The 23504-nt window shown below is 54.6% G+C and overlaps 2 protein-coding genes across 2 annotated transcripts in view; one reads left to right on the forward strand and one right to left on the reverse strand.

Moving 5' to 3' along the window:
• The window catches only part of DNAJB1 (DnaJ heat shock protein family (Hsp40) member B1), a 28611-nt gene extending 10359 nt beyond the window's left edge, over positions 1 to 18252 (reverse strand). The window contains exons 1-2 of the mRNA XM_019746153.3: positions 18113 to 18252; positions 11943 to 12087 (exon numbers count right to left, since the gene is read on the reverse strand). The gene's annotated coding sequence lies outside the window, so the exon portion shown is untranslated. The remainder of the gene's footprint in view (positions 1 to 11942; positions 12088 to 18112) is intronic.
• Positions 13 to 23495, forward strand: TECR (trans-2,3-enoyl-CoA reductase). The gene is made up of 13 exons (XM_019746164.3): positions 13 to 170; positions 20435 to 20485; positions 21115 to 21166; positions 21510 to 21554; positions 21650 to 21753; positions 21830 to 21945; positions 22036 to 22141; positions 22242 to 22314; positions 22403 to 22446; positions 22520 to 22577; positions 22659 to 22747; positions 23117 to 23162; positions 23245 to 23495. The coding sequence occupies exons 1-13, from the start codon at positions 156 to 158 to the stop codon at positions 23370 to 23372; spliced, it is 927 nt and encodes a 308-aa protein (XP_019601723.1). The 5' UTR covers positions 13 to 155; the 3' UTR covers positions 23373 to 23495.
• The last annotated feature ends 9 nt before the right edge of the window (positions 23496 to 23504 follow it).

The raw sequence follows: 23504 nt of genomic DNA on the forward strand, positions 1-23504 counted from the left end.
GCTGGAAGGGCATGCGCGGCAGGGAGAGGCGGGACGGACGCGGAGCCGCTGTTAGTCTCGCGCGGCAGTAGTGAGCGCGTTAAGGGTCCTGTTCTGCGTGTTGCGCAGCTAGGCAGCAGCGGCAGCAGGAGCAGCAGCTGCAGTGTGAGGGAGCCATGAAGCACTACGAGGTAAGAAACAAGGAAACGGGGAGTAAGCGGCCGCCGCAGACCCATTCTTTTTTTTTTTTGGTGGGACCACGGGATCCCTCTTTCCTGTCCTGTGCCCGAAGGGAGAGCCGGACGGCGCAGGCGCAGTGGGCGCGGTGGTGCCCCGGGGCCACTCGTAAATTGCAATGCGCATGTGCGGGAGAAGTATTTATAATTTTGCAACCAAGGCTGTTTTGGGGGTGCCTTTTCTTGGGGTCTCTGCAGGGCCTGGGGAGCTCCTCCAGCGAGCAGAGTTGCAGAGTTTGGCAGGTGCAGGACCCTTGCTCCCGATGCGAGGGTGTCTTGCACAAACCTTGCACCATGCCGCCGCCTCGGGCTTAGGCAGGGGCTTTGCAATCAGCCCTCTCTGGCACGACCTTTGGACCCCTTCCCTTACCGGGACGTCCCCGAGAAGCTTAGGAGGTGAGGGAGGTACTGCCAGCGCTGGCTCCCGCCAAACAGCAAAGCTGATCTGGCTTTCTGATAATCTAAGAGATCATCTCTGTCAATCGCTGTGTTACTGAGGAGAAGTCTCACGCCCACAGCCACTCGTGAAGCCCGTCTTCTGACTCCTAACCCGGAGTCTTTTTCCCATAAAATGAAGTCTTCTGATACATTTGTCGACTTAAATGATAATATTAATAATTTTGTTACTTATTGTTGCTGACTTTTAAATAACTATCATTAAATGATAAACTAATTTATTATTAACATCTTAAGAATAATTTAGCAAGTGCTCACTCTTGTGCTAATTGAGATTCTATTACCTTTTTCTCTTATCCTCATAGCTTATGAGGTAGGAGACTATTACTCTTATTATCCCCATTTGTAGATGAAGAAACAGTCTCAGAGATGTTAAGTGACTTGCCCAAAGGTTCCCAGCTAGTAAATGCAGAACAGAGAGAGAAAAACTCAGGACTCCAGAGTCTTAGTTGCTAGCCAGTATGCCATGCTAGTCCCCAAATGAAAATCAGCAGGTGGAGAGATTGCTTGTTTTCTCCCCCTAACTTAAAAAATTGTGGTAAAATACATATAACATAAAATATGCTATCTTAACCATTTTCAAGGGTACTGCTCAGTGGCATTAAGTACATTCACATTGTTTGCAACCATCACCACCTTCCATCTCTAGAACTCTATTTTGATCTTGCAAAACGGAATCTCTTGTACCCATAAAACACTAACTTCCTATTCCCCCCTCTGCCCAGCTCCTGGCAACCATAAGTCTACTTTCTGTCTCTATGAATTAATTTGACTGTTAGGTACCTCATATAAATGGAAGGAGGGATTCATTGTTTTTATTCACAAGTTGAATACCACTATCTTTGTCCATCCCCTTTATTATTATTAGTTTTGGTAATTTACCCAGAATCTTTTGAAACCTTGACCCATAAGTCTTCAATCATTTTTTAAAATAAGCTTCATGTGTACAAAGCTACGTAATAGTTAGACATTTACACTCCTCACAAAGTGATAACTCCCCCAATCTACTACCCCTTTGACATCATATATAATTGTTACAATACTATTGACTATATTCCCTATGCTGTACTTTACATCCTGTGACTATATGTATATATGTAGATATATATGTTTAATTATAGTTGACATTCAATATTATTCTACTTCACCTTCAGGTGTTTAACGCAGTGTTGAAGCATCTACACAGTCTATGAAGTGATCCCCCTGATAAGTCCACTACCCATCTGGCACCTTACATGACCTTTACAACATTATTATGTTCCCCATACTGTATTTCGTATCCCCATGGCAATATTGTAGTTACCAATTTGTGCTTTCTAATCCCTTCACCTTCTCCCCCGTCTCTCAACCCCCGTCTCTCAACCCCCGTCCACCTAGCAACCATCATTTCTTTTCTCTGTATCTCTCAGTCTATTTCTGTTTTGTTTGCTCATTCTGTTCTTTAGATTCCACATATAAGTGAGATCATATGGTATTTATCTTTCTCAGTCTGACTATTTCACTTAGCATAATATTCTCTAGGTCCATCCATGTTGTTTCAAATGGTAAATTTTCATTCTTTTTTATGGTCGAGTAATACTCCATTGTCTAAATGTACCACAGGTTCGTTATCCAGTCGTCTATTGATAGGCATTTCGGTTGTGTCAGTCCTCAATCATTTTTGACATGGTACCAAGAATGAGGAGTTAGGGATTCAGTAATCGCTCATGCCCCATTCAACTTTATGATTATAGACTAAAGTTCTTCTAATATAGTTTTCTCTTGAAACCCTCAGCGTAACCATGGAGAAAAGGTCACATTCAGTTTGAAAGATGCAGGATGGAAGATCCATGTGGCATTTTGAAAGTGGGGTTAATTTCAATTTTTGCTAGTTAGCGGTCAGATAAAGGAGGGCTCTGAGGACCCTTGAGGTAGGCACTTGTGTTCTGGGAAACTGGGCACAGCCTAAGACCTGGTTGGCCTGGAGCACATGCTTTACCTTACTCAAACCTTTCCCTCCCAGAAGGAAGGGGGAGCTTCAAACCCCATGTTCAAAGTGACCTTGGAGAAAAAAAATTAGTTATTTTGCTGTGTTCTCTCTTATCGTTCTCTTCTAACATTTGCCAAGTATCCACTGAGGTGATGGCTACAGAGTTTCTGTATGGGAGGACCTGTTGTCACCTAGGCCAGTTTGCACAGCAAGCAGATTAGTGTTACTTCAAGTGTTTGTTGCAGATCAATAAAAATAGCAAGGATGCTCTCACTCACATTTAACAAAGGTTGAGAAAAGGTTTTACTTACTATCTACATCAAAGAATTTGTCTGTTTGGGACTAAGTCCATCCTTTCACCCCCAAGTGATCCCTTGTTCACTGAGAGCTTAGCCTCCCTCGGAAAACCTTTGACGGGGGTGTGGGAGGGTGTGGGCAGAGCTTTCTCCAGATGAAGAAATGCAGTGAACAAGTGATTGAAATGCAATTTGTAAGTGACTGAAGTACAGTTTACAAGTGATATAAGTATTGCACAGAAAGGTCCAGGACTCCCAGCAGTGCCACACAGCAAGTTAAGCAGGACTGATAACTGATGTTATGGCAGTTAGGATTCCAGCTGAAGGGGAGATTTGTTAGTGTTTTCATGACAGTTTGCTGTCACTGCCTATCTCCCCTCTGATCAGAGATGAAAAAAGTGTCCCTTCAGTGGCCTAATTGAGACGGCTCACCATCGGGCCCTGGTTCAGACCAGGCCTTGGGATTGTCTTGAGGTCAGAGAGAACTGCTTATCTCAGGCTATAGGGTGTTTTTTTTTTGTTTGTTTAATTGCAGGTTTTGCCATTGCATAGAAGAGATCAAAGTAATGATCCCAGTAGCAACTGGAAAAATGGCTGTTGAGTCTTGTAAATGAGCCTATTAATTCCCAGGGGAATGAGTCCCTCTCAGCCTCCCTGAGACCACGTCACTACCCATTTCCTGGGGAGCAAGGAAGCCTCATCCTCTCAGGGTCCCCACTGCCCTTATTTAGTATCTTCCATGGCCCCACCCTGCCAAAGGGTAACTCTATTGGTGCCCAGTTTGCCAATAATCCTAGGTCAATATAGTGCCTGGCCTCGGGCAAGTTCTTGCTTCAGCTGCCTCCACAGGAATAAATAAGTGAAAGTTCTGGAACTAGAGTTCTGGTCATGGGACAATTGTTTAGAGCCAGAAAACTGAGTGGGAAGGTGAAAATTAAGGAGAACAGTAGACTCATGTTTAATTGTGTCATAGGTGTATGGACTTGGGATAGGCCTGGGCCGAGTCCTGGCTCTGCCACTCACTAAATAATTGTGTGACCCAGGGCAGCTTACTTCACCTCTCCGAGCCTGTATGCAACTGCTTCATGGAGTGAAACCCATGTAATTGTGACAGCAAGGGCCAATCTTAACATTGTGAAATTGCTGGAAATGTATCACCAAGGAGTACGCATAAAAGGGGAGGTGCTACATGCAGCTGTGTTTCATTCATTGTAACTGTTGTGCCCAATTCCATTATATGAAGAAAAAAAATCTAGTTTGATTTACTCAGTCCATTAATGAATCTCCAAACATTCTGTTGAGTGGAAAAAAACAAGTTGCAAAAGAGTCTGTAAATTTAAAAAAATGTTCCAGATGAAACTTACATGTACTGTTTATGGATGGATATATACCTAATAAAAGGGTAAATTGTAATAAGAGGTGAGAAATGTATGGGCATTACACAGTAATTAGAGGAACCATTGCTTGGGGAGGGTAAGAGGGGGAAGAAATGGGGTGGGGAAGGTTTTAGCTATATCTGTTTTATTTTTTTAAAACAGGAATCTGATATAACTAGCGTAAAATGAAATACGAGTATCTGTTAAACCTGGGAGGTGGGATTCTAGGTGTCTGTTGTTTTCCTGTAAATTTTACTTCTGAATGTTTGTGTCCTTTTGAAATAGAAGGTGAGGGGTAAGTAGGAGTTTCTGGCCATTGAGCCTTGGTTTAACATGTGGGTCTCTTTGACCCTTGCACGTTAAATTTGGTGCCTGTTAGCAGGAAGATGGTGTGTTCTGCGATGGAGACTGCCTGATGCCCTCACTCTCCTACCCTTCTGCATGCTGCATCGGACAGGCCTTTGGAAAATGCTTTTGGAGCTGAGGCTGATTTTGCATTTGCAGGCGGGATGGACCCTGGTTGTGAAACACCCCCTTCCTGGGCTATATTTTGTGGCTGGATAATGATAAAAGCAGGGACAGTTTGCATTTATGGAGTCCTTTCAAAAACTCTGAGAGGTGGGTACTCTTTGTCCCCTATTTTGTGGACTAGGAACGTGCCCAAGGTCAGTTATGTCATGGTAGAGACGGGATCTCTGATTCCTTGGGAGTCAAAATAGTGTGAAGATGGTGATGCTGGCAACCGCCGGTGGTTATTGAGTCCTATGAGCACCTGATCAGGTGGGCACGACTATTCTACTTTACAGATGAGGAAACCGAGGCTCAGAGAAGTAAATTAAGTTGCTCTAGGTCACAGAGCCAGCCAGGCAGCAGTTGCCTGTCCCACTTTCTGTCCCTGCCGTGGATCCCCTGCTGATGCTGCCCCAGGCAGCTGATGGTCTGTATGTTTCTGCGGACACAGCATCCTTGGGGGGAGGGTGGGAGGGGCCCTGTGGGCCACTGTGGACTGTTGGCAGATAGTCTTCCTCTGCCCTGAAATTGGATGGGCTGCTCCTTGGAGTTCTGGAGGTAAGAGCCAGATGGGCACTGGTGAGCCAGGAAATCTTGGGGAGCTTTAAAGGCCTTTCTTGTGTTGGCATGCCAAGAGCCTGTGGCAGTGGGGGGTGGTCTTAGGCTTTTGACACCCCACAGGCTTCTTGCTCTGAAAAGGTCGTGATTCAAACTGTCAGGTTCTCCTGGTGAGTCCCCTCCTCTGTCCCTTAGTGGTGCAGCTCTGCACCTGAGCCACGCCATTGCTGTGGGTCCCTAGAATCTCAGAACCCTGGGCCTGAAGGAGCTCTCTGGTTTGTGTCTTCTGCACTCTACAGATGAGGGACCTGAGGCCCGGAGAGGAGGGCCTTTCCCAGGGCCACGTGGTCAGTCCCCCATTGGGTTGGGCGCTGTCCTTCCTGGGAAGACAGCAAAGCCTGCAGGCTTTGGATCCGAGCTGGGTTCAGATGCTTAACTGCCCCATACAAAGCTGGAGGCCATGGGCAGGTTCTGCAACCTCAGAGCCAGTGTTCTCATCCACAGAATGGGGGTCAGGGGTGTGCCCTAGCTGGCCCACATTGGCTCTTCTGATCTTGCGTATCAATTCAGGGACATCAGGTTGACAGCTTGAAATCAGTAGAGGGTGGTGTGAGGCTGGGGGGCTGCTGGCTATTTAAACTCTGGAAAGTGGCAAATGCTGTCATCAGTCTCTGACCCCTTCTGAGCTCCCTGTTGCACACCGACCACCACTCCGCTGGGCATAGTGGTCTCTACTTCATGGGGTTATGGCTTCACGGAGTTATTGCTCTGATGAGCAGATAGGTGAAAGGCACTCAGGTCTGTGCCAGGCACAACACAGCAGCTACAGGTAACATTTAGCAAGTTCTGCTGACCTACTTGGTTCCCCCCACCCCTCCAACGCTGAGGTGGAGGAGTGGGGGTGGGGTGGGCCTGAGGCGATAAGTCCAGTGAGAAGAGCTGCACAGTGGGTGAGGGAGGGCTCTGGGTGGGGCAACTGAGCCACACTGTCTGGGACTGGGAATGCTGAGCTCAGCAGAGCCTCTTGAATAACTGGTTCCTGAGGAGAGGAGGTGGAGGGAATGTGCGTGGAAGGGACTTGCGTCCCTGGTTACAAAATTGTTTGGTGGGGAATCTCTGTACTTTCACTGACAGGCTTGGGTGGGTGAGAAGGGCCAGATATCTTGGGCTAGTTGGTCAAGTTCAGGCTGGGTCTTAACACCCTGTTGCTGATACTGACAGTGGCAGCTGAGAATGTTTGAATACCCGGGGACAGCCAAAGCATCGTAGTAATACTAATACTAAAGCCACTACCAGTGTAATTCTCACTGAGTGTTTTTCATCTAGTGACTTATTTAACCCTCACAATAAACCGATGAAGTAGGTACTGTTCGTATCCCTGTTTGACAAATAGGGAAATGGGCTCAGAAGAGCAAAGTGACGTGCCCATGGTCACAGTGAGTGGCAGAGCCCAATTCTGCCAAACCCAGGGTGGGCCCAGGTGGTCATGCACTGAGGAGGGAATGAAGCGTGTGGTCGTGAAGGACATGTCCTGTGGAGGTTGCCAGTCTGCCCTCAGGACAGTTCCTTCACCTGCTTAAGCTTCAGTTCTCTCACCCACGGAGCCAGGATGAGGACACCTGTCTCAGGGCCACTGGGGAGTGTGAAGTGGCCAGCGTACTTCCTGGCCCACAGTCAAGGTACAATGCATTAGGTGGGTAAGGACAAATCACTGGGCAAGTAAGGACAGAGGTGCGTCAGTGAGGCCACCTGAAGTGCTTTCTGCATGTGGCTTTGGAACGCGTCAGAAATTGCCAATGAAGATGGCTGATTGGGCTCCTGGAGGTGGCTTCATGCTAATAATATGCCCAGAAGATGGAGGAAGAAGCTCAGACGCCTGTGATCAATTTTGATATAATGTCACACACTTCAAAGTCACCCCCCGGGACTTCAGGCCGTGGGAGCTGCCAGGACCGCCCCGGGGCCCGGCCCTCCACGCACAGGCCGGCCAAGGCATTCCCTGTCGTCCTTTGCTTATGTTTTCCAGCCCATCCCCTTCTTCATTAGTGCCGATAGTTTTTTATTCTCTTTACCTATCACAGGCCAGGAATACTGGGATAAATGAACCACAGCCTCTGCCCTCCAGGTCTTCCATCTAAGTGAGGCCTGAAAGAGTGGGATCTTTGGGTAGGGGGAGGGGGAAGGGAACAGCAGGAGGCAGAGGCCTGGAGGCCAGACTTTGTGGGTGTCCCGCATCAAGAAATGAGGCTGGCCATGCAGGGCTTTGTAGCCACCCCGACACCGACGCAGGGGGACTTTATCCCAAGGATGATGACAATCCCCTTTTCCTATTGGTTTTACCTAAAAGGTTCACTTCCAGGGGGCAGTTTATTTTTAAGTCCTTGGGGGCCCTGTGTTCTGGTGTTTGTTATGTAAATACAGGGTAGTTCCTTATTATGGATAAATGCACTGTGGATGGGGTGTGGGGCTTACCGCCCCCTAGTCCCATGGTTACTTACAGATGGGCCACAAGCCTTTCCTAGCCGTCTGAGGGACAAAGCGCCTCTCAGTAGCTCGGGGTCACTGGCAGGCTGGCACAGCCCTGTCCCTGCTCGAGCCCGGCTCTTATGTAAGCAGTCGCTGGACCAGTCAGTCAGCGCCGGGGACTGCAGAGTTTGGGCTGTCCCCTGACCCTTCTGAAATATTTTTTTTTCCCTCTCCCCCTGTTTAAAGGGACCAGGGAGCGCTGGGCTGGGCATGCCCTTTGTGTGGTGGGGCCCATGGGCACAGCACCCACCTGACCTCGGGGTGGGTGTGGGTCGGCTAAGGTTGGGGGAGCGCGGTTTAGCGCTTGCACTGGGGCTTCACGGAGCATCAAGAAACAGGTTGAAGCTTGAGGGGTTACAGCTGGAGCCTCCAGTATTCTTGTGGGGGGAAGCTGCCTCCCAGGAACCTCAGGAGTCTTAACTCAGTAGGGGTGGGGGAGTGCCACATGGATGCTTCCCAGGAGGTGGTGTTGGGGGATTATTTCCCTTTTTTGGGGGTGAGGGTAATATCAGAATTCTTGGGGATGTATAGTCTGAAACAGTATATTGTTGAATACTATTTGCTCCAGAGACTCAGGTCTAACAAAATCTCTGCGGGTGGGGACCCACAGAGGACAGGGCTGGGGAACCCCAGTGCTGGGACGGTTTCAGGAGCAGCAGCTCTGCTCATCCAGTCTGGGAATGCTGTCATTCAGGCCTCAGCTCAAATGTCACCTCCTCTGAGAGGCTCCCCCTGACCCAGCCAGGCCACACTCGTCACTCTGTCACCTCTCCTGGTTTAGTTCTCCACACAGACTTAGCACCTTCAGATAGCAGAGAGGGGAGTGTGTGTTTGTTTGTGTGAGCCCGTTGCTCTCTTCAGCCCGGCCCCTGGTGGGGGTGAGTGATTATGTATGTCTGTTAGAGACGCTGTACTACAGAGCAAGGTGCGGGGAGGGCTCAGGCAATTCGCCATGTCCTCAGTGCCCCCCAGAAGGCACTGCAACTCCAGGGGGAGGGACCCTCTCAGCTTGCACGGTTCTTGGCTGCTTCAGGGACTGGTGTTTCTGGGTGGGAGCACATGTAGCTTCACTGCGTTAGCGTGCGCCCCCTTCTGTCGTGAAGTTGGTCACTGCTCATCTTTAGATCTTTTGGACTTTGGCCATTCTTTTTTTTCCCCTCTTTTTTGCCCAAAGTTAGTTACCTGAACTTTGAGTTGTCCTGTAAGGATAAGTGGGGATCCCATGGGAAGCACTAAATCATGATCATCAGGCCCCAAGAATATTTCCTGCCAGGCTTCTCCAGGCGGGCCCAGGAATTGTACTTCCTGCCACATTCCGGCTCACCTGGGGCCTCAGTGGGCGGCACCATTTCCAGTGACTGGAAACCATGTACAGTCTCTCCAGCTGGGTCTGGGAACATGGACCATCCAGGGAGAAAGCGCGGGGAAGGATGTCCATGTCAAGACTCCTGGAGTCCTTTCCTCTTGCTCCCTTTCATTCTCAACCGGAGGGCAGAGCAGAGCCAGCAGAGACACTGCAAGTGGGAAGACATTCGCGGCCATCTTCCTCGACCCTTCTCTGAAAAGCTGGGGCCGGCATCGTCTCAATTTACTTTTCCCTTTGTAGACGCAGCTAGGCCTGTTAGACGTTTCAGAAACCCTGCACCCCTCAGCGAGAGGATCATGCTGAGTCCTCTTGCACTTGTTACTGCTCTCTTATCTTTATCCCAAAATACACATTTCCCCCCCATTTTCGTATTCCTTAAGTTGGGATGTATCTTACAATTGATCGATACATATCATATATCTTATACTGACATAGACAGTTTTTTTTTCCACCTTAAAAATCGGTGGCTTGTTTTGAGTCAGTGACAACTCAGGATCTGGGACCTGGTGTGTCTTTTTCACCACTTGCCACCTCTTTGCCCCATTCCAAGCCACCAGAGTCTCTGGACTGGGTTGTTTTTGAGACTCACTATGGTGTCTGCTTCCATGCATGCCCCTCCAACAGGGAGAGGGATCCTTTTCCAAACCAGACCAGGTTGTGGCACTCCAGCCACTTCCCAAAATGCTTGTCAGCCTCCTCCGCAGCTGCTTGCCCTCAAGTTCACTCTCCAAAGCCCTGCCAAGCTGTGTGCTGCATCAAGGCCTTTGCGCCTCCTCCAGGGAGCCTCATGTTTCTGCTCAAATGGCACTTCCTTAGAAAGGCCTTCCCTGACCACTCTGGCCGCCTGCCCTGCTTTCTTTTCTTCATGGCATCTGGTACATCCTGACCTTGTGTTCTGTGACAGATGCTTTGCTGGTGTTCCGCTTGAACAAAAGCAGGCCTGGTAGGGGGCATGGCCTCTCTCGGCTGTGCTCAGCATCGTGTCCCAGCCCCTGGAACACTGCCCAGCACCTTGCTGTCACATATAGGTCTTTCTCTTCATCACCGAGCCTGGTACCCAGCAAGGGACAGGTTCAGCAAGTGTTTGCTGAGTGAATGAAGAACGGGAACTTCTCCGTTAGCAGAAAAGGCTTTTGGAGGTTCCCTCTGTATGTGGTTGAGCCCTTTGCAGGTCTCTGTGCAGCAAGCACATCCTTGCTCTGCATGGGTGCAGCCCATGGCCTCCGGGACTGGGCTCTTCCCCAGCCTACTGCCCCTGTGGGGCACAGGGGACGGAATTGCTATGCAGGAGGTGGCCACAGCCACCCTCAGGCAGAGCCCACTGGCTCACTCCTACGTACTACAATAGGAGGTCTGATGGGCTTGGTTGGAGCTCCTCTGGGCAGAAGCCCAGGGGCCGAGGCTGGACCGGGAAATGGGGCCTGGTCTCCCACCCTGACTGGGTAATGCCTGTCATGCCACTTGGCTCATGGGGACCTGCGTGGAGATGAGAAAGTGAGTGACACCAGTCCCTGGGGACCAGGTCCTGTTGTCAGTCCCCGGGACCGGGTCACCAGTCTTTTCTTTCAGATAAACAGTGGAGGGTGCCTAATGGATTAGCTGTTGTAACAGAAGCAGCCCTAGACAAAGGTCAACCAATGTGCATGCCCCTGTTCCAATACCATTTTGTTTGTGGATACTGACATTTGAATTCATATAATTCATATAATTCCATGTGTTACGAAATAGGCTTCTTTTGATTTTTTTCAACCATTTAAAAATGTAAAAACTGTTTCTTAGCTTGTATACAAACAGGCAGACAGTGAATCAAATTGGCCTGTGGGCTTTAGTTTGCTGACCCCTGGTCTAAGCCTCCCTTTATAGTAATAGAATTGTTCCCATAGACTCTTATTAGGATTCCTACTTCCACCCTTGATTCCCTACCATCCGGAGAGAGCCTTTAAGAACCCAAGTCAGGTCATGTTCCTGCTCTGCCCAGAACTCTTCATGGCTCCCACCTCACTTGAGTAGAAGCCAAAGTCCTCACCCTGCCCGTGAGACTCTGTATGACCTGTCACTACTCTGCCCTCACCTCCTTCCACTCCCCTCCTCGTCCCATCTCTCCAGCCACACAGGCCTCTGCTCTGTTGCTTGAGCACACCAAGCATGATGCACCCCAGGGCCTTTGCACAGGCTATTCCTCTGCCTGGATATTCTCCCCAGATCTCTGAACGGCTCTGCCTTCACTGCCTTCAGGGCTTGGCTCAACGTCCCCTTAGGGAGGCCTTTCTTGACCACTTTATGTAAAACTGCACACCCTCCCTTCACCTGCCACTCCCTGTCCCCTTTTCCTATGACATGTCATCTTCTAATACGTGTAACTATTTAATTGTCTCTATTCCTTGGCTAAACTGTCCGCTCTGCGTGGGCAAGGATTTCTATCTGTCCTTCCACAGCTGAATCCCCAGAGCCCTTAACAGTGCCTGGCATGTAGTAGGTGTTCAGTCTGTGTTTATGTGGTGAATAAACGAGACTTTCCTCAAAGGGTATTAATAGTAAAGGAGGTAATTTGTGTGGAGGACGTGCCCCAGTGTTTGGCACATTGTGAGTGTGCAGGAGGCATGTATGAGGCACGCTGCGTGGATCCCAGACTCACTATTACACAAGCTGAGCTCCCGGGGGTGGACTAACCTGCGTGCTGCACTCGGGCCGGAGTGCTGGGTGCAGGTAGGGGTTTGGCCTGGATGAGCCCTCCTTCCCGTTGCTCCAGTCAGCGTGTGTCCTCAGGGGTCAGTGTCTCCAGCCTTTTCCAGCTTGCCGATCTGACAGCACCTTCCTGCCCAGAGATGCAGAGAGACACCACATGTCACCAACCTTGACCTGGCCAGGGGGTGTAGGGGTGTAGGGGGTGTAGCTCTGGGCCATCCCCCGGGGCTCCAGGGCCTGGGACAGCCCTGGATGAAGAGCGTTTAGTTCCTAAGGAGCAAAAACAGATGGGGTCCTGCCCCTAGAACTTGTAGCCCACATCCCCTTGGGCTCACAAGTTCTCCTGAGCCTCAGCCTCCTTGTCTGTAAAATGGGGTAACTGCCAATCTAAAAGGGTCAGTGGAAGATGGTGGAGGTGGAGGCTGGGTCCTGGCATCTCCCAGGGGGAGGGCCCTGGGAAGGGGTTGGCCGAGGCCCCACTGGGAGGATCTGGGAGGCTCTGGGAAGCCTGCATCAGTTGTAAGGGTTTTGGGCGTTTGCCAAAAGGCAGGGGTCTGTTTAAGGAAGGCAGCCCAGGTTCAGGGGGCCGCCTTCCTGTGTCACCTGGGAATTTTTGAAGCTATGGATGCTGGGCCCCCATCAGAGACCGCAATTTCCTTGTCTAACTTGTCTCACAAGCAGGCCGGGTTCAGGACCACTGGGCAGGGCTTCTGTCATGTGTGCCACAGGAGTCATCTGTGTTTGATCCTCTATGAACATTCCCATCAGCCAGATGGAGAAGCCAGGGCTCAGGCAGGAAAGGTTGGTCTGACTCCAGCCTCTGCAGCACTGCCTCTTGCTCAGTGTTGTCCCCTCTGTGGCACTGCTTTTCTGGATCCATTAGTGGCCTTAGTTTGTGATAGGAAAACGTGCAAGAAGCATTGTGACAGCTGCTGGGCCTCTCTGGGCCTCTGTAGTGTCAGGAGGTGACACGCCTTTTGCCCTCTGTATAACATGGCCAAGGGAGGAGCAGGCTCAGCCCTCAGGCACCCCTGCAGGGCACTCCCCTGGAGGTGGCACGTTCTGCAGAGTCTGGACCTTCCAAGACTAGTGTGCTGGAGTTGGAGTGTCAGCAGGGAGGGGGGTGCCTTCCAGACAATCGGGTCCAGGGTTTCCCCTGCTTTTTCTGTTAATGTTTAGTCCTGCTCTTCAGTGGCAGCTGTGTTGCATCATGGTGGTGAGTGGCAGCTGTGGGCCCAAGCAGGCTGGGCCAGCGTCAGCGCCGGCACTTCCTGGCTATGCGTCGTGGGTGAGGGCTCCCCTGTTTTCAAGCCTCAGTTATCTGATCCACCTAACTGGGGTCACAGGCCCAGGTGAGGATAGGAGAGTTATGCAGGTGAAGGTCTTAGCACAGTGCTTGGCATGAGGTCAGCATCTGATACACGTTCCTCGTGGTGGCACTTCCAAATGGAACAGGAACTTCCAGGGAGCTGCGTGGGCTGTGGGTGCCAGTGAGCAGCTGGCCCAGGCCCTCTCACCAAGTCCCCACCGTGTTGGTCCAGCGTCCCCTTCATCTTGGGCCTTCTGTGATTGCAGTGACCAACTCAGGGGGACCTGAGTACCCGAAGAACCTACTTTGAGTCTAGATGCTACCAGCCTGCATAGGGTTCTCCCTGCTTCTCCTGGCCCTGGGTCCCACAGACCGGGGACATTGGCATTCAGACCCTTGTCTGGCCAGTGGGCGCAGGAGGTGGGAGCTGGCTCGGGACCTGGGAGTGCGTGGTCAGCCTCTCTGCCCTTCCCAGCCTGGGTGACGACATTCAGCCCTTACCACAGTGGCCCCAGGGACCTCGGAGAAATGGGGTCACGAGGCGAGGCCACTGGGGAAGGAGGTATTTCTGGCGGAGCAGGTGTAGCCTGTGTTGGCTTCCTGGCAGCTGAGCCCAAGGTCTTCTCAGCTGCCCTGGCAGGCATGGTGTGACTTCGATATTTCTGGATAGTGGAAGGGAAAGGGAGCCGAGAGTCTTGTTGCTGAGTCCAGGTGAATGCACTCAAGAGTCTGTGTTTGAAGTGGGGGAACTGGCCAGGCACTGCGATGGGCCAGGCCTCCAGCCTTTGGGTGTGGCAGCTCCTGTGCCCCGAGTGGGGGTTATGGGAGCTGTGAGTGCCTGGGCCGGTCGGCTGAAGGACCTGTAGGGCCCTTTGCGTCTTTGCCTTGAGTCCTAGGTTGCTCTGAGCAGGGTTTGCACACATAGTGGGCCTCTTGTGTTCCAGCCTCGGGAGAAGATGTCGTCCACCAAGGCATACACTCCCCTGCAGGCCCCGTGCAGGCCCTTGCTGGGTGGCGCCAGGCTCCCAGCACCACGCAGCCCAGTTGAAGGGCCCTTTCCTGGCAGACAGTCCCTTGTGGGCCCCAGAGAGCCTGCTAGCAGCAGGGTGTGCTGCCCTGTGCCATTTCTGCATGGGGGCAGCGGAGCATGCACTGGCTGGGGGTGCGGCCCCAGAGGCTGTGTGGTGGGGGGTCTGGGCTTAGGCGTTTGCATGACCTCGGTGTACCCTGCACCCCTTATCTGAAATGGAGCTCATGGCTCCTGCTCCCTTGGCCACCATAGGATGAATGGAGAGGATGAGGAGAGGTGGCTGAGAAGCTGCTGCAGTTCTGGGCCTGTTGTCCTTACCTAAACCATTGGTTAGCTCCCATCTTAGGATGCACAGAAGTTCCAGATGCAAAAGTGGGAGGTGATGATGGTGACCCTGAATTCAAGCTGACTCTCAGGCCTGTGCCAGCCCCTCGTCCCAGGCCCTGGATGTGGACTTCAGCACGAGGCCACTGCGCTTACAGATGGGAGGAGGCTGGGAAGCACCGGCTCATTGTGTTTGTAAAGATGGGGAAACAGGCTTAAGAGGGGCCCAGGCTCCTGGCTCCGGTGACCTGGACATTGGTGCCTGGGCCCTGTGTATGTGTTTCCCTGGTGGCTCACACAGGGTGGAACACCATTTGCAAACTCGGCTCTTCCCATCTGGGCTCAGGTGGTGCCTGCCCCTCCCGCTGCCCGTCCTACTTGCTGTTCCTCCCTTGTGGGGCTCAGATAGAAACCTCAGATTTTTTCTTCCTCTCGCCGCCACATGCAAACCATCAGCAGATCCTGTTGCCGCCACCTTCATAGACTGTCCAGAATTTCCATTTCTCACTCCCATCCTCACCAATTCTGAGGGGGTGCCGGTGAACACCCATGAGGTCATGTGCTCTTCTGCTCACAAACCCTCCATGGCTCCCACCTCACTTCCTGTGGCCCATAAGGCCCTGCGTGACCTGTTCCCATCACCTCCCTGTCTTCTGTCCTCACTTACTCTGTTTAGGCCACATGACCTCCTTCCTGCTCCATGACATGCTAGGCACAGTCCAGCCTCAGGGTCTTTGCACTTGTCACCCCCTTTACGTGGAACGCTTTTCCCCCAGATGTGTGCGTGGTTGGTCCCCTCACTTCCACTGGCCTTTGCTCAGATGCCCATTTTTAAGGAAAGTCTTCCCTGACCGCTCTGTCCAAGATGGCCACCCCCCCACTCCTGATGTCCCCGCCTTCTCTGTTTCACTTCTATGTCCTTGGTGGCCGAACACGCCCCTGCCCCCTGCTCGTTATCCCTCAGCACACAGATGAATGCAGGTCCCCTGGAGGCAGGGACTTGGTTTTGTTTACTGCAGTGCCCAGGCGTGGGAAGAAGGGGGGCAGGAATGAGTGAATGTGAGGCAGGGCTCCCTGAAGCCTCTTGACTGGTTAGTGGCAGAGCTGGGGTTAGCATTCACTCTCTCTTGGTCCCATCCTGGTCCCATCCTGTACTGGACTTGGGACGTGGGACTGGAAGGGAGGCTGCTGCTGCGCCCTTTTAGGGGCTGGGAGTGGAGGCCGCGGCCACAAGGGGGCAGCAGAGATATGGTAACCTCCCGCTCAGTGGGGAACTGTGGTAGGGAGGGTGGCAGCAGGCCCCCCCCACGTCTCATGCCCACACGTGTGTCTTGCTATTGTTAGGGTTGCGCTCACTGTCAGCAGCTGGATGAAGCATCATCTCACCACCTGTTTGACCTTGGTATCCTGTGGATGGGCCCCTTCATGGCCCTGGTCAGGATTTGGGGAGAAGGGGCCTGGCTCCCTGGTCATCTAGCAGTACTGTTTTGCTAATATTGGTCTATATTTATTATACTTATAAGATTTGTTCTAGGCGAGGTATGTTTATGTACTTTTGTTGTTTGTTATTATCTCTGCAAATCTTACAGTAACTCTGTGAGATGGCAGGTGGGGCAGCCCACTTTGTAGATGAGGAAACAGGTTCGGAGGGTTGGGTGGCTTGACTGGGCCACACAACCAGGAAATAGGTGAGTCTTTGGCCAGGGGCCTCACACAAGTGTTTACAGGGCACAGCTTCATGCCAGGTTGTTTTCCGGGTGCTGGGGAATGACTGACAGCCCAGTGGGAGGCAGGCGGGAAAGGCCTGGGGTCCATATTTTAAGTTGATGGTCAAGAAGGGCCTCCCTGAGAAGTGGACTGAAGGCCGGTGGGGGTGGGGGTGAGGGCCGAGTCCCTAGTGTCCTAGGCAGCGGGAACAGTGTGTGCAAGGGCCCTGAGCCTCTCCTACAGTTGCGTAACTGTGCTCTGGTTTTCTCATCTCCAGACAGGGTCTGTCCCTGGAGTGTGGCCTCTCTGAAGGCTCTGGGCACTGGTGCTAGCTTGGAGCAGGTGCTCAGAAAAAGGCGCCCCTCTTTCTACACTGCTACCTTGATCAGTAACATGAAGACAGTGAAGGGCCGGGGGCTTGCTGCTGGGCAGTGGCTGCAGGTGTACTTTGGGCTGGGGAAGACCACCGCATGGTCCCTGCTGCTCCTCCTGGGTGGGCTGCGGCCTCGCCCCTGTCCTGGTACCCCCCACCCCCGCTGCCCGCGTAGCTGTCGGCTGGGCCCCGGAATCTCAGGCCTCTGGGTGAGAATTCCTCCCAGGCTCATGGAACTGTCATCGCATGTGCCCCAGGCCAGGGTGCCTGCTCTGTCCTTGTCCTCTGTCCATTGCAGGCCATGTGGCCACACTCCCTGCCTGCAGCTATTGAGGGACCTTAGGCCAGTGACCCCCCTCACAGGCCTCGCTTTATTCATCCCTAGAGTAGAATGTGCTGCCCCCTCCCAACCCCTTCCCTCTGTAGGGGCAGGAGTGGCTGTCCCCAGGTCCCTCAGGGGTGCCAACCGCTCCTTTCTGTCCCTCAGCCCGCCTTTTCCCTAGGGCTGGGGCCTGGGCCTGCTGCCTCCCCTTCTGTGCTCAGCAGCAGCCTATGCTGTCGGACCCCAGTCCTGGGCCTTCTCTGGGCTCCCACCCCAGGTTGGCCTCAGGCTTGGGCATGCATATGGGTGTGTGGGTGTGTATGTGTGTGTGTCAAGCCTGGGGCATGGGAGGTATGCTCGGCACAGAGCAGTGGGATGGTGGGGTTGCAGGGCGGGATGGTGAGCTCAGGGCCTGAAGACTGGGAAGCATATGACGGGGTTCCCTACATTTAGGCCCTCAGTCTGGGGGTGGGGTGGCGCTGGGAGACTTTTTTTTATGGGTAATTGGGGCCCGTTTGTTAGATTCCCCCCCCTTTAAAAGTTTTTATTGAGATGATATTCACATAAAAGATGAACCATTTAAAAGTGAATAGTGGCATTTAGTACATTCACAGTGTTGTACACCCACCCCTTCTGTCTAGTTCCACAACTTTCCATCACCACGAAAGGAGACCAGGTCACCATTAGCTGACACTTCCCGTTCTCCCTCCTCCAGCCCCCTGCAACTACCAGTCTGCTTTCTGTCTCTATGGATTTACCTGTTCTGGGCATTTCCTATATATATGTGACCCTTTGTGTCTAGCTTCTTTCACCTAGCAAAACTTTGTGTTTTCCCACCTAGCATAACTTGAACTTTTTCTTTTGAAATAATTATAGAGGCACAGGGAGCTGCAACAAGAGTAGACAGAGGTCCTACACCCCCATCCCCGGCCTTTCAGGCTTCTCTTGGGGTGAAGATGGCTGCTGGGTCCCAGGATTTGGGGGTAGGAAATGGGAAGTGAAGACCGATCCTGCTATGATGGCCCTGAGCTGGGGCAGCCCCCGCCCTGGGGGTCGGGCCCCTGGGTGCTGCCCTGAGGGCTGAGCTTACCTTTGTGAGGGCTCGCCTGCCCGTCTCCTCCGGCCTCTGGCTGGCCTGGGCACAGTGAAGCAGCTGCTGGGAGCATGGCCCCTCTCCTGGCCACCCCCTCCTGCCACCCAGCTTCTTCTCCCAGCAGCCAGTTGGGGCCCTGACAGGCTGTCCTCTCCTCCTGGGCCCTGGTGTGGTGCCCAGTTTGGGGGAGGGTAGGATTTCAGCCCTCCCCCAGCAGCTGGCCTGCAGTGAAGGCTGCCGGTTGTATTTTAAGCTGTTGAGTGTTTCAGCAGGAACTCAGAGGCCTCTTCTCCTGATAGGTGTGGTGCTGCCTTCTTGTAGACCACACGGGCTCAGAAGGCATGTGGGCACTGCCCGCCTGGGACCCAGCAACTATTAATATACCTGCAACCATGGGGCAGGCCCTGTGCCTGCCCGGGGCCCTCTGTTCCAGCCTTTTCTGGCACATTCCGTGTGTGCCCCTTTCCTCTCCCACAAGTCCCATTGCTTGGCCTTGTTACCCCTGTGGCTTAGAGCGGTTCAGTGAGGGGTTCAGTAAACTGTGCCCCGAGGCCACATGGCTTGGCAGAGCTCTGTCTAGTGCAGTAACAACGGGCAGCTTGGCCCGGACATCTCAGGTGCTGGCCCTCTCCTACACTCACGTCCACAATGGGGTGAGTGCCGCAGCCACCAGCTGGCCAGTAGGGGAACCGGGATCTGAACCCAGGCCCATGCGTGGCAGCTCCACGGGCCGAACGTTTTGGGGCACTGTGCTTCTGTCAGGCACCTTGCTGGCGTTGTCTCAGGGGACACTCATAGTCCCAAGAGGTGCACACCTTCCTATGTGCCTGCGGGCTGAGGCCCAGAGGGAAATGACTGTGGCAGGGCTGACCACGTGCCGCCCACCATGTCCCCTACCTCTCCCGCTGTTGGGGTGCGTGTGAGGGGAGTCTCTTCCTTCGGGGGGCCTACAGTTGCAGAGGACCCATTAGCAGGTGGGTGGGTGGCAGGCCCTCAGTTTGGCTGGGGTCCTGCCTGGGGTTTTGTGCCCTTCTCCTCTTCCCCATGCTGCCGCTGACTGAGGGCCCACTAGGGCGGGGAAGGGTCCTCAGCTCCTGCTGCCCAGTGACTGACTTGGGGTCAGACCCAGCCCTGCCCCAGGTGTGGAGGCCACACGCATGGCTTTCAGGCCTTTCGGGATCCAGCCCGGTAGGCCTCCCTGCAGCTCCTCCAGCAGTTCTCACCTTCACTGCTCTGACCTGTGCGGGGTGAGTGGGGCAGATCCCTGGGGACTCCCTCCCGCACTCCCCCCCCTGCTCCTCTGTCACTGCCTGGCCACTGCCCTGGGACTCAGGGAGGGAGCATGTGTGCGTACACAGGCTGTGTGCTCTGGGCTTTGGGGGGCTCAGGGCCTGGACAAGGGGGCTGGGTTTGGCTGACATGGCAGGAAGATTGCCCTGAAGGTAGCCTTAAACATGGCCTGGGTGGATCTAGTTAGAAATATGTGGAGAGGGAGGTCAGGGAGGCGGGGCCAAGGCCTCATCTGCCTCAGCCCTGGTGCTTTCTGGAAACTCCCTGGTTTCCTGACCCTTTCCACACATAGAGAAGCTCTCTGCACCAATAACCCTGGAATCTGTCACCTCCCTGGAAACATAAATGCACAAGGGAAATAATCCAAGTGTCTCTCACAGCTCAGAAGGGGAAATGGATGATCTACTTCACGGATTCTCAAACTGGCTGGGGTTTCTCCAAGCCCAGTGAGCTCTGCTGGCCTGAGTTGGGTGCCGGGGTGTGGGTGACTGGCCCCCACCCAGCACTGGGCACAGGGGCCCGGGGGTACTTCTCTGCCTGCCCCTGGGAATCTCTCTGCTTCCTGGTGCTCTCGTGGGGGCTGTGTCCACTAGAAAGTCTCACTTTCAGGGTCACCCAGTCCCCAGGGGGCTGCTCCCAGGCCTGTGCCATGGCTCCTGGGGGGCTCAGATTGGGCAGTTTTATATTTAGCTGGGCATGGCTGTGGGGCCACTCGGGTTACATCTGCACAGAAAGCAGCAGTGCCAGGGCAGGCGTGGGCTCCTTTCCAGCACCGCGGCAGAATTTGATCGCGTGGCCTGGCCCAGAGTGCTGCGCGTGGGGAGGTTAGTGGTGGGGACTGACGGCCGGCAGTTTGGGCCGCTGGCTGTGCGGGCACAGCGGGGCGGCATGGACCTGAGTGTGAGCTTGGTGGCTCGGGAGGCCAGCCAGGGCCTTGGTCCCGGCCCTGGCTTCGGCCTCAATGGCCTACCCCGGCCTGTGCCCCCCAAGGTGACCAAGAAACCTAAAAAGGCTGTTCTCTTCTTCGAGGTGGAGATTCTGGACGCGAAGACTCGGGAGAAGCTGTGCTTCCTGGACAAGGTAGGACTGCAGCACTGGCTGCACTGGGCCAGGGTGCTGGGCCCATGACGCCATTCCTTCTGGCGTCTCCTGGTGCCAAGGGAGAAGAGCGAGCCCCTCCAGCCCCACCCCTGCCTGTGGGGTGGGGGGCCCAGCCTGCCCTTGACAGCTCGGGGTGAGTGGGCAGTTCTGGCCCCTGGATGTGACCTCCCAGTGCAGGAGGAGGCGGGGCAGCCACATTGGACCCTGCAGGGCCTCGGGACCTGGGAAGGAGGTTGGCGTTGAACCTGCTCCCTACCCAGGGGGGGTCTGGCTTGGACTGCGGGCCTTCACTCGGGGGTAGTCGTGGGTGGGAGTGGAGAGGAGAGGCAGAGAAGCAGGCCCAGCTTCCTGTGCTCAGACTGTCTCCTAGCCCAGCCAGGGGCATCCTGGCTGCCTGGTACAGCGGCCCTCAGGCCCACTGCTGTCGCCACTATGGCAGGCCCTGCTGTTCCTCTCCACTGTGTGGGCAGGGGGCCTGGCCCTCCACCCTGCCTGCTCCCATAGCAGCTGCGCAGGCCCCTGCCCATCCCCCTTTACCAGGAGGAATCCTGGATCAGGGGTCTGGGCTGTCTCCCAGGGCCAACCTTCCTGCGTTGTGCTTCCTGCAGGTGGAGCCCCATGCCACCATCGCAGAGATCAAGAATCTTTTCACTAAGAGCCGTAAGTCCAGGGCCCAGCCATACTGCCTTCTGTGGCCCCTCTGATCAGGGGCCTCCGGGTGGGACCCCTTCTGTGAGCCTCCCCGACCACAGGGCCTGCGGAGCTGCCCCCGGATGGCCCAGGCCTCTGTGGGCTTGCCTGTGGCGGCGCCCCCGTGTGGCTATCAGCAGGAACACCTTTGCTGAGATTCCAGGACATCCCACTTCCGCCTGCACTCTTTCCTGTCCAATCCTGGAGCCCCACGGGCCCCCATGGGCCACCGAGGCCTTGTCGGAGACGGGGGAGTTGTGGGGTGGCTGGGCCCTGCCAGTCTGTGCGCTGTGACGTTCTGCTCTCCCCACAGATCCGCAGTGGTACCCCGCCCGCCAGTCCCTCCGCCTGGACCCCAGTGAGTACAGCCATCTGCTCCGCCACCTCTGGGCACCCCGGTGGCAGTGGGTGAAGGCCCTGGCAGCCCCTGAGCCCTGGCTTGCCTCTCTGCAGAGGGCAAGTCCCTGAAGGATGAGGACGTTCTGCAGAAGCTGCCTGTGGGCACCACGGCCACACTTTACTTCCGGGACCTGGGGGCCCAGATCAGTTGGGTGACGGTGAGTCCTGACCCTGCCCACAGCCTCTTCTCACATCGGCCACATTGGGGTGACTCACCTGCCCCCATCCTTCCAGGTCTTCTTGACAGAGTACACGGGGCCTCTTTTCATCTATCTGCTCTTCTACTTCCGCGTGCCCTTTATCTATGGCCACAAATACGACTTCACGTCCAGCCGGCACACGGTGGTGCAGTGAGTGGGCCACGCTGGAGGTGGGGTGAGGGGGTGGGGGTAAAGGCCTGTGGATCGGGCCCCTGCTGAGCTGCACCCCCCGCCCCCCAGCCTCGCCTGCATCTGCCATTCATTCCACTACATCAAGCGCCTACTGGAGACACTCTTCGTGCACCGCTTCTCCCATGGCACCATGCCCTTGCGCAACATCTTCAAGGTGAGTCCCAGGTCTCGTGTCCCAGGCCCACCCCTCCTGCCCGCACCCCGGACCTGTCCCCTGCCCGGCCAGGCCTCATCTCAGCTCTGCTCCCTTTCAGAACTGCACCTACTACTGGGGCTTCGCTGCGTGGATGGCCTATTACATCAACCACCCTCTCTACACGCCCCCTAGTAAGTGGCTTTGGTGACTCTGCTCCCCCTGCGAGCCTGCATTCCCCGCTGGCTCCCCTCATGGGCCTCCCCTCTGCTTCCTTTTCAGCCTATGGAGCACAGCAGGTTAAACTGGCACTCGCCATCTTTGTGGTAAGCAGGCTGGCATGGGGGATGGGGTGGAGGGAGTCTGGGGTGTTCTGGGCTGACCCTTCTCCTCTGATAGATCTGCCAGGTGGGCAACTTCTCCATCCACATGGCCCTGCGGGACCTGAGGCCAGCAGGTGAGTGGCCTCCTGTGGGCAGGTGGGCAGGCAGGCTGGGCCAGGGGGGGTCTTACTTGTCCTTCCCATCTTACCCACTAGGGTCCAAGGCCAGGAAGATCCCCTACCCCACGAAGAACCCCTTCACATGGCTCTTTCTGCTGGTGTCCTGCCCTAACTACACCTATGAGGTGAGGGACTACCCTACTCCCCTCTCCTCTTCCTCCTGGGGCTTGCGGTTCCTTGTGGAGGGGCCAGTCCCTAATAGAGGGCTGGTTGCCTGGCTCAGCAGCTGCTTTTGCAGCCTGAACTTAGAGCATCTGGAGATGGAGACTGTGGCCTCTAGGGGTTGGGAGGTGTAAGGCTGGGCTTGAGGCTTTTGTGGGCTGAGGGAAAGCGTAGTCATGTGCCCCTCCTTTACTTGGGGTCCCCCTAGCCTGAGAATTTGGTTCCCACCCCCCATTTGGAAAGTTAAGGGTTGGGGGGGAAGGTGGCCCAGGCCTCAACAGAACAGGCCAGCCCAGCCTGTCTGCCCTCATCCCTGCCTGTTCTGCCCACAGATGGGGTCCTGGATCGGCTTTGCTATCATGACGCAGTGTCTCCCAGGTGAGCCCACTCCCCCTCCTTCAGCCAGGCCGTGCCTCCCCAGGCCGTGCCTCCCTCCCTGACACCCTGCTTTGCCCCACAGTGGCCCTCTTCTCCCTGGTGGGCTTCACCCAGATGACCATCTGGGCCAAGGGCAAGCACCGCAGCTACCTGAAGGAGTTCCGAGACTACCCGCCCCTGCGCATGCCAATCATCCCCTTCCTGCTCTGAGCCACCCACCCCCACTGGCTGGGTCCAGCCAGGCTCTCGTTCCGCCACCCCGTGTCCTTCTATGGGAGGAGTGGGGGCCACTGCTCTCCAGCGCCTGGAATAAAGCCTGTCTGCCCAGCTGGACTCAGACTC

The sequence above is a fragment of the Rhinolophus sinicus genome, chromosome 15, assembly GCF_057876585.1.
Source record: "Rhinolophus sinicus isolate RSI-liver-muscle chromosome 15, RSI-T2T, whole genome shotgun sequence".
In the NCBI taxonomy this organism is placed as follows: domain Eukaryota; kingdom Metazoa; phylum Chordata; class Mammalia; order Chiroptera; family Rhinolophidae; genus Rhinolophus; species Rhinolophus sinicus.